This window comes from Sprattus sprattus (genome assembly GCF_963457725.1).
Source record: "Sprattus sprattus genome assembly, chromosome: 3".
Taxonomy (NCBI): Eukaryota; Metazoa; Chordata; class Actinopteri; order Clupeiformes; family Clupeidae; genus Sprattus; species Sprattus sprattus.
Genome location: NC_137922.1, coordinates 44,104,571 through 44,113,338, shown reverse-complemented (window position 1 = coordinate 44,113,338; position 8,768 = coordinate 44,104,571). Strand labels below are relative to the sequence as shown.

The window sequence follows — 8,768 nt, the reverse complement described above, 5'->3', positions numbered from 1 at the left end:
TGCGCTACTTGATCAATAAAAGAGCTTAGCTACTGAAAAGTTACTTGGTTTTGTAAATAGCGACGTTACTGCCAAGCTACTGAGAAATGTAGTTAAGCTAGTAGCGTCGCTAAAAGTAGTGACGCTACTGCCCATCACTGTGTGTATGTGTGTCTTACCTCCTTTAACTCTGAGTGAATGCTTGTCTATGAGGCTTGCAATCTTGGTATGTCCGTACAGCATAGCCAGCACTCTGGCCGTCTCTCCCTTTGAGTTCCTCTCGTCTGCTCTTACACCCTAAATTACACACACACACACACACATTCACACATCCTATTGTTTATGATGTGGTTCAGAATTCTGTTTCCAACGACTGAATTCTGTATTTTGGGTCTATACATGGTCTGGGTGGTACAGTGTGACAAAAAGGTTTTAGTATTGGTACGGTTCCGGTTCAGCCTTACCTGATCCAGCAGGTACTGAACGATGATCTCATGGCCCGCAGCGGCCGCCTCCATCAGTGGGGTGAACCCTGAACCTGGCTCCCTAAGAGGGCAAAGGTTAAAGGTAAAGTTAGGTGAAACAACAATCTTTCAGGATGCGTGGCTGGATCTGTTTATGAGCAGTTCATTTTCTGTCTGAATATCAGTCCTTTTAAAAGTGTTTTCTTTTTTTAGTTTGAGTGTCAATGTGAGTATTCGTATGTTAGTATAGATAGTGTTAGACTGAGAGAGAGAGAGGTATAGAGTGTTTGTGTGGGTGTGTGTGTGACTGAGTGAGAGTGTGTGTGTTTGTGAGAGAAAGAGCGATAAAGTGTTTGTGTGTGTGTGTGTGTGTGAGACAGAGAGAGAGAGAGAGAGAGATAGAGTGAGTGAGAGAGGAATAGGGTGTTTCTGTGTGTGTGAGCGGAATAAGGTATTTGTGTGTGTGTGTGTGTGAGCAGGATAAGGTGTTTGTGTGTGTGTGTGTGTGTGTGTTTTACACTCTTAGTGTTAGCGTTAGCATTGTTTGTGTTTATGAGAGGGATAAAGTGTTTGTGTGTGTATGTGTGTGTGTGTGTGTGTGTATATGTGTGTGTGTGTGTGCATGTGTGTGTGTGTGTGTGTGAGAGATAGAGAGAGAGAGAGCGTGAGAGAGGGATAGGGTGTTTGAGTGTGTGTGAGCGGGATAAGGTGTGTGTGTGTGTGTTTTACACACTTAGTGTTAGCGTTAGCATTGTTGTTCAGCAGCAGCTTCACCATCTGCTGGTGTCCAGTGCTGGTGCTGTGCAGCAGGGCCGTCCAACCACGTGCATCCTTTCGCTCGAGCTCCGCCCCTCGCTACATGAACAACAAGAGGAGAGGAACTTTTCAAATGCCTCTAGGTCCTCCAGCCACAGCGAGCTGCTCATCCTCTTTTAACATACACAGACTAGTGGACATCTCACCTGCAGTAAAAATTTAGCAATGCTTTCATTCCCGCAGCTGGCAGCTAGCATGAGTGAGGTCAGGCCCTTGGAGGTGCAGGCGTTGACGCTCACACCGTTCTCCAGCAGCAGCCTCGCGATGTTGTCATGGCCGATGTAAGCAGCGTACATCAGAGGCGCCCATCCGCCCAAGTTCTTGTGGTCCAGATCCACTTCCCCACTGCCAAAGACAGACATGACGGCCATGACACGTTTGTCCCTCTTTGTTAATTTCTTTGTCAGGCATACAAAGTACAAACATATCCAGTGAAATGCTACTTTACAGCCCAGACAGCATCTGACTATAATGGATCAGTGCCAGACCTGTGCCGGAAAGGCGACATTACGGAGAGGGCCCTATCTAGGAAGGCAGCAATCGGATTATTAAGCGAAAAAATAACTAGAAGGTTAAAAAAAAAAACAGTTCATGACCACAGTTAATGGCAGTAAGTTGGGGAGTATGTGACTGTTGACAGACAAAACCACAAGACCACAAAGCAAGGTGGCATCTCAAAACCAGCAGCTCAGAATCCAGTGAGCAAATTCCCACCATCTTCTCTGCTGTTGTGTCTGAGGTAAGGGGGACATGTTTACAAGTTAATACAGGAACACCTGTGGATTTCTGTTGGGCCCACTAATTCGCACATCAACAAGGAGAAGGAAAAAAGGTACAAAATGAATTGACAACAACTTTCTGGCACAGTGGTGGAACTCACACCTGGCCACCTAACTGCGACTTAACTCAACCATCTTACTCTTACTCAACCATCTAACCATCTTACTCACTCAACCATCTTACCTGCGAATACATTCTGCCACAACGTCGTACTGGCCGATGGAGCACGCAGTGTGTAGGTCCACGGGCACGTTCAACTCCTCGGGCCGGATGAGTGCACCAGCGCTCTCCCCGAGCCACATTGACAGACTCGATCCGAGCTGCTCCGACTCGCTCGCCTCATCACTCCCTGACATGCCGAGATGTAGTCTTCAAACAAGAGAAACTATTTGAGTGCTTGGTATTTGCATAGTTTCAGCGAATAGCTTGAGCCCACAAGTAGGTTGAAAAGAGCTTTAAGAAAACGTTGACTTGCTTATTTTATATCATGGTTGAAGTATTAACGGTTCAGCACCATGTATTCTGTTAAAATCTAACTGCAAGTGTTGCACAACGAGGAATGTTTTTTCTACACTTAACATTAAGCTTTTAGGGGTTGACTTTAACTGTAGGTTTGTGTTTTTACTCTGCCAGGGGCTATAACCCCCTTCACTAACCACTGTCCCCGGTAAAAGCTTTCCAAAACATTAGGTAAAGTTAGCAAGCTAAGTTAGCGACTCTTCGACAGTGTTTCTAAACGAGGCAAAATAACACCCGAACTACGAATTGGTTTTGATTGTGTATGACAAGTGAGTACTGACGTAAACGAGATCATTAGATGTCCCACTTACTGTGATGTTGGTTTATGAGACCTTCGTACTTCCCAAGTGTGATTACAAGTCGGCTATCAAAAGAACATCGGACTTGATCTCGGAGTTGTTGCACCTCTGTTACAGAAACTCCGGAGCAAACATCTGGTAGTTGTAGTCCTCGTTTCTATGTGGTCGGAATTATCTCGTACTTTCCTTATGAAGACTTACTACAGTTCCCATGAATCTCTATTCCGCCAGCGATCACCAAATGATCCCCTCCAAACTTTGTGAAGTGATGACACCAAGGCATAGGACACTTGGACTGCGGCTCTAAATAGAAATCAAAACGTTAGTTCAAGCTGCACTTTAAAAATATATAAGTCCTGAAAATGTGCAAGTGCTGCAAGTAAGCTGTGGCACTGACGGTAAGAGAAATGCTCTGTATGGCTCCTGCTGCTATGGATTACAAATGAAACTTGAATTGCTTTTGTCGGGTTGGATAAAGCGTCTGCTTAGTACATAACCATAACTGTAACCATATACCATCGACACTGATGCACTATAAATAGATAACATTACGAACTGTCTAAGGATGCGATTGCAACTCATTGCGTACATTTTCGTCATCACCATAGCAACCTCCGCAATCGGGGGAGTGGTTAATTAGAGGGGAAAAAAAGGTTTGGTAGGTTAATAAGCAAGAGCAGAGTACTGAGAGGTCATAATATCGAAAATTAACAGGGCACATGATTATTCATTATCACCATGATATTTGTGTTTATTCTTCTGACACAATTGTTTTTCGCAAAAATAAAAGGCTCAGTCCACATGCAAGTGTTTGAGTATTCATTCACACACAAAACAAGACAAAAAAGTCACAATGGTTATGTTCAGAACTCTAGGAAAGACATTCCATTCCATCTCCATAGCAACGCTTTCGCTGTTTCCACAACCACCTGAATTCCATTTTATTTATTGCCCAACAGACAATGTTTACAATGGTTCTGGCCATATAATTCGACTATGGTCCAGCCCCCTATTATTGAAGACAGGAAGTTAAAGTTAAAGCATTTTCTTGAGAGGGCTTGAAAACAAACCCCTGTGAATCTTGAGTCCGGCTGCCTGAAGGCAGTGTAGCCTGCCGCATCACCTGCTTCCTCTTGACCAGTGGAGCTGGGTGACTGCCCAGGGTCTTCAGAGCTCAAACAACCACTCGGCTGTGACCTCCTACCAACTCAGAGCTGTCCTATTGAGGCTCTGCATGAGGTCAATTTATTTTGTTTCAGTGTTGGCTGGGCCTCCTCCTGACCCTTTCTTCTTCTTATTCTTTTTTTTGGAATTGGATGAAGGTGGTGGGCCTGTGCTTTGAGATGCATCTTCAATATTCGAGACAGAAGTTTGTGCAACCTCCGTGGTGGTAGATGCAGATCCCACGGGGATCTGAAAGTTGAAAGCGAATCCTGACGCCTGTGGCTGCTTCACCAAGGCGGGAGCTGCTGTGTGGGGCGGTGGAAAGCTTCCTTCAGGAAGGACGTTGAAGCTGAAGGTGTCTGAAGGTAGCGTGGCCTGCGTCTGTGCTGCAGGTGTGGATGTTTGCGCTTGTGCAGCTTTGGGGGTGGTTTTTCGGTGGAAGACAGACTGCGGGGCTGGCTCAGCCACAGTCTTTACCCACGCTGAGCTGACTGCTAAAGGAGAAACAAAAACAGAGAATCTTGTCAGAATCGCCCTTGAGGGAAGGTGTGGCGCAAGCAGGAGCCCCGACCATGATCGACTTAGAATGCCCACGGGCACCCGGGTTCTTGACCCCAATTACTTCTTGATTGTTATCTTACTCTGTTTAAACTTTTCTATTAATACAATTTTGCACAGGGTGTGTGGACTTACATTAACAAGACTTAACTGATAGTTAGGGGTGCAACGGATCATCATTGATCCGTGATCCGTTCGGATCATCTATTTCGGTTCGGCACACGCATGATCCGCGGATTGATTTATGAAAAAAATAAATGACCATGCTGACCAAATAAAACAAAATATGAATTTATTATGATTTTACACCAAGCGCCAAAAGCGGTAGCCTACTAATGCGACTCAACGTTCCACACGGGTAAATTAAAACAGCGCACTGTAGTTTGCCATGTGTGGTGCTTGTTGGAGAGAGGAGCTACGATTTAAATGTTTAGCTCGCTCCCTATCATTAATAGATCGCTGGGTTTTAAACTTAAGCTGGTAGTCTGCCTGTGCCTGTAGTGGTAACCATAGTGATGATTAGGGGTGTAAAAAAGAATCGTTTTGCATCGATGCATCGATCCAACAGCCGACGATACGATGCATCGACACGTCCACAAGAGTATCGATTTTTACTTTTTGTTGCTAGTGCACTTTGATGAGTATTTTTATTTTATAGTGAATGAAGTAGGCCAACAGGGGTATTTTTTGTTACCATTTGCTGATACTAGTGCACATTTGCACTCATTGCTCTGATTTTGTGGAGCATTGTCATTTTAAATTGAATTAACTACAGGCCTATTTTTTGTTACCGTTTGCTGCTAGTGCACTTTTGCACTGATTTTGTTGAGTATTGTTATTCTATAGTGAATGTGGTATAGGCCTATTTTTGTTACTTAACACTTTGTACTTTGTACAGTACTTTTTGATGCAAGGCCTTTCAGAATCTATAACAGGGGCATTATTATTTTTCAGTGAATGAGGTTGTCAAAGGCCTAGGTGGAGTACAACTTTTCTACTTCTGTTATTGGCTGTTGTTTCTCAAATAAAATGCATAACGATATAACAGCTTTCATTGATTTATTTCAAATCTGAAACATTGTCTAGCCTGTCTAGCAAAGTGCACTAGCAACAAAAAGTAAAAAACATTTTTTTTTTTAAATCGATACTCTTGTGGACGTGTCGATGCATCGTATCGTCGGCTGTTGGATCGATGCATCGATGCAAAACGATTCTTTTTTACACCCCTAGATGTTATGTGAATACACAGACATCCCAAGTCTCCCTGAAGTTCCGGGAGTCTCCCGCATATTGATAACGACTCCTTGATGCCCGCAAATTACTTAAAATCTAGAGCGAGCGAGCCAGACCGCGCACACGAGACAGACGTGATCCAAACTGCGTTAGCATCTGTGTAGCGCGCTCACGACAGAGAGGGAGAGGGACCTAGAGACTGTGCGTGTGTGAGGCAGTGTGCGTGTGTGCCTCAGGAGCATCCTGATTTACCTGTTTCGGTAAGTCAACAAATTAATTTTCAGTGTGGGCGGGCTTTTATCTCTTCTCCCGACCGAATTAATCAATAATGAAATTAATCAGTTCAGTGTATCTAGGAACAGGGCACAGGGAGAGTGCCCCCCAAAAAGAAAATGTAAGACATTTTACCACAGACTATACAAAGGTGTACGTACCCCTGTCTTATAAAAGTAAACCACAATTACAGTCTTGCACACTGTACTATCTGTAACAGTGATTTCAGCATTGCCCATGGTGGGTTAAATGACTGTAAAAGACTTGTTGTTCATTTTGTATGGCCCTACCTCTCTTGCACTTATTCTTATAATGTTAAGTTATACATGTTTATATGTTTTTAAAGTAATATAAGTTTATAATCTTTAAATATAATTTGTTGCTGGTTTTTTATGTGCCCCCCTGGTTAAACCCTGGCCCCTCCTTGGCCCCCCTAGTAAAAATGGTCTAGAACCGCCACTGACTGTGGCACAAGAAAGCCATACAACAGTGGAAACACATCGAGCATGGCCACGCATTTACAGCGACATCACCCCGGTGTTTCACTGACAGGAGTGAAACCGAAAGCGGCTCAACAACCGCTCATCACCGCGGCATTTAAGCAGCCCCTTCCTCCACATGTTTATTTGTCTTGTCTATTTTTTTTATTTCATTTTTTGCTGATCCGAAAAATGATCCGATCCGTGACTCTGATCCGAGGAACGATCCGAACCGTGAGTTTTTTGATCCGTTGCACCCCTACTGATAGTAGTCTTTAGTCTGAATGGCCATTTGTCCTCAGACTGCCAACTACTCTGAACTTTAGGTTTGTGTGACTGCACTTGCCAGTAGCACACCAAAGGGCCACTGGACTGAGTAGATGAAATCAACTAAATCAACAGAAGTGTGCTTGTGTGCCACTTACAGGACTGAATCAGCTTGAACTGCTTGTCTCTCTCCTGCTCCATCTTGCTGCGGTAGTCCCCGGCAACAGCACGCATCAACTGCCTCTTTTTGATCAATGGAGCTTTGGGACTGCGCAGGGTCTTCAGTGATCGAACAGCCTCCTCGGCTAATCATGTAAACACATCGCATGATTATCTATTTTTCCTTCCAGGACTCTGTTTGTAACAGGCTGATTGTAACAAACTAACTTTTTACATATTTGATAGGTGAAAAATACTGTAGGCTACTCACATCAAAAACGCATACATGCCAAGCAGAGGTATTCATGACAATAAAAACACACACTTACTCTGCTTTGGAGTGGTTTTCCGGGTCCTCAAGCCTAACTCCAGCTGCTCTATACACCAGTCCAACTCCCGATTCAGCTGTTGCTCTGGTGTCTGACAGGCCCACACACAGTCCCACACACACACACACACACACACATTTCCTATTATCAATTTGGACACCTCATTAGGCTGTTTAATAAGGCTGAGTGAGTGTGTAATGTGCACACTGTGAACTCTTACCAACTCAGAGCTCTCCTGTTGAGACTCCGGAAGAGGTCCAGCTGTTTTTTCACACTCGCCTCCTCCTGACCCTTTCTTCTTCTTATTCTTATTCTTTTTCTTGATATTGGATGAAGGTGGTGGGCCTGTGCTTTGAGACGCATCCTCAATGTTCAAGACAGAAGTTGGTGCGACCTCCATGGTGGTAGATGCAGATCCCTCGGGGATCTGAAAGTTGAAGGCGAATCCTGAGGCCTGTGGCGGCGTCTCCAAAGCAGGAGCTGCGGTGTGGGGCACCGTAAAGGTTCCTTCAGGAACGAAGCTGAAGCTGAAGGAGTTGTCACTGCGCGTCCAGTGGAAGCCTGCGAACACAAACGTAAATTAGAACACGTTAGGTCATGTCGACACGGCTAAGCAAGACACATCAGCTGAGTAAAGAGTTGACACTACAGCTTGTTTACGTACATGTACAAACAGACTAGAGACAGACCTGAACCCGATTCCTCTTGTGTCTTCGTCATTCGGGTTGCACAGGACGGATCGCCAAAAGGATTACACTCAGGGAATATAGTCTCCCAAAATCAATAAAACAAGGTTCGCAGGCTATCTGTGGACACACCAGACACGCAGATTACCATCACAGGGAAACCAAACCAAATACTGATTCTCACATTTTGGCAGCTTTCTAACATCATAGATTACTCCAACAGCTGCATTCATACTCAAGTCCATTTTGTACCTTGTCAAACGCTGACCCGCTTTCAGAAAAGTATGTTTAAAAGCAACATTGAGAAGACTTCGACAGTATATAGCAGTCAGGACTTTTCAGCATGTAAACGAACTCATGCCTTTTTTTTAGCACAGTGTGCAACATAAAGCTTCCCCCTTTGGACAGTTTCTAACCATAGTGGTTCCGGTTGAACAATACTATTGTCGACCAGGGGGCAGTAGGCTACTTACGGTCAGGGGCGCTCTGAGTAGTTATGAAGTATCACAGAAAATTCATGACAAGATCACTGTAGCCTAATGCATTTCAAGATGCCCTGACACAGACGAGAAATATCAGCAAGTGGGCTAGCTTAATGCAAAATGTCGACAGCCCTCACACGTTTCTCAGTAAAGCGTTTGTAACCTGTAACATCCACGGGATAAATATTTAGCGGATATCATTTGTGAAATTTAAAGTTTCAACAAACTGTATAATCAAGACATTCACAGTGCAGTTCAATGTGAACTGTCAATAATTCGAT

General features: G+C 44.3%; 2 protein-coding genes across 4 annotated transcripts in view; both read right to left on the bottom strand.

Annotated features, from left to right (window-relative positions):
- The window catches only part of anks3 (ankyrin repeat and sterile alpha motif domain containing 3), a 10,505-nt gene extending 7,158 nt beyond the window's left edge, over positions 1 to 3,347 (bottom strand). Inside the window, exons 1-7 of one of the 2 annotated variants that reach the window (XM_080834305.1) lie at positions 3,255 to 3,347; positions 2,870 to 3,160; positions 2,223 to 2,408; positions 1,406 to 1,604; positions 1,177 to 1,298; positions 444 to 525; positions 159 to 276 (exon numbers count right to left, since the gene is read on the bottom strand). In XM_080834305.1, coding sequence (XP_080690431.1) covers positions 159 to 276; positions 444 to 525; positions 1,177 to 1,298; positions 1,406 to 1,604; positions 2,223 to 2,395 — 694 coding nt within the window. In that variant the 5' untranslated portion in view covers positions 2,396 to 2,408; positions 2,870 to 3,160; positions 3,255 to 3,347. Of the gene's footprint in view, positions 1 to 158; positions 277 to 443; positions 526 to 1,176; positions 1,299 to 1,405; positions 1,605 to 2,222; positions 2,409 to 2,869 lie in introns of both variants that reach the window. The other variant, XM_080834306.1, reaches the window with a different exon arrangement.
- Positions 3,348 to 3,877: 530 nt separating this feature from the next.
- Positions 3,878 to 8,767, bottom strand: cUnh8orf33 (chromosome Un C8orf33 homolog). Of its 2 annotated transcripts, none has more exons than XM_080834353.1 (6): positions 8,479 to 8,767; positions 8,009 to 8,125; positions 7,540 to 7,880; positions 7,320 to 7,410; positions 6,990 to 7,136; positions 3,878 to 4,515 (listed from the first exon to the last, which is right to left on the bottom strand). In XM_080834353.1, the coding sequence occupies exons 2-6, from the start codon at positions 8,037 to 8,039 to the stop codon at positions 4,103 to 4,105; spliced, it is 1,023 nt and encodes a 340-aa protein (XP_080690479.1). In that variant the 5' UTR covers positions 8,040 to 8,125; positions 8,479 to 8,767; the 3' UTR covers positions 3,878 to 4,102. The 2 variants fall into 2 exon arrangements, with proteins under 2 accessions (XP_080690479.1, XP_080690478.1); XM_080834352.1 differs by lacking the exon at positions 8,479 to 8,767 and adding an exon at positions 8,258 to 8,462.
- Position 8,768: the final 1 nt, after the last annotated feature.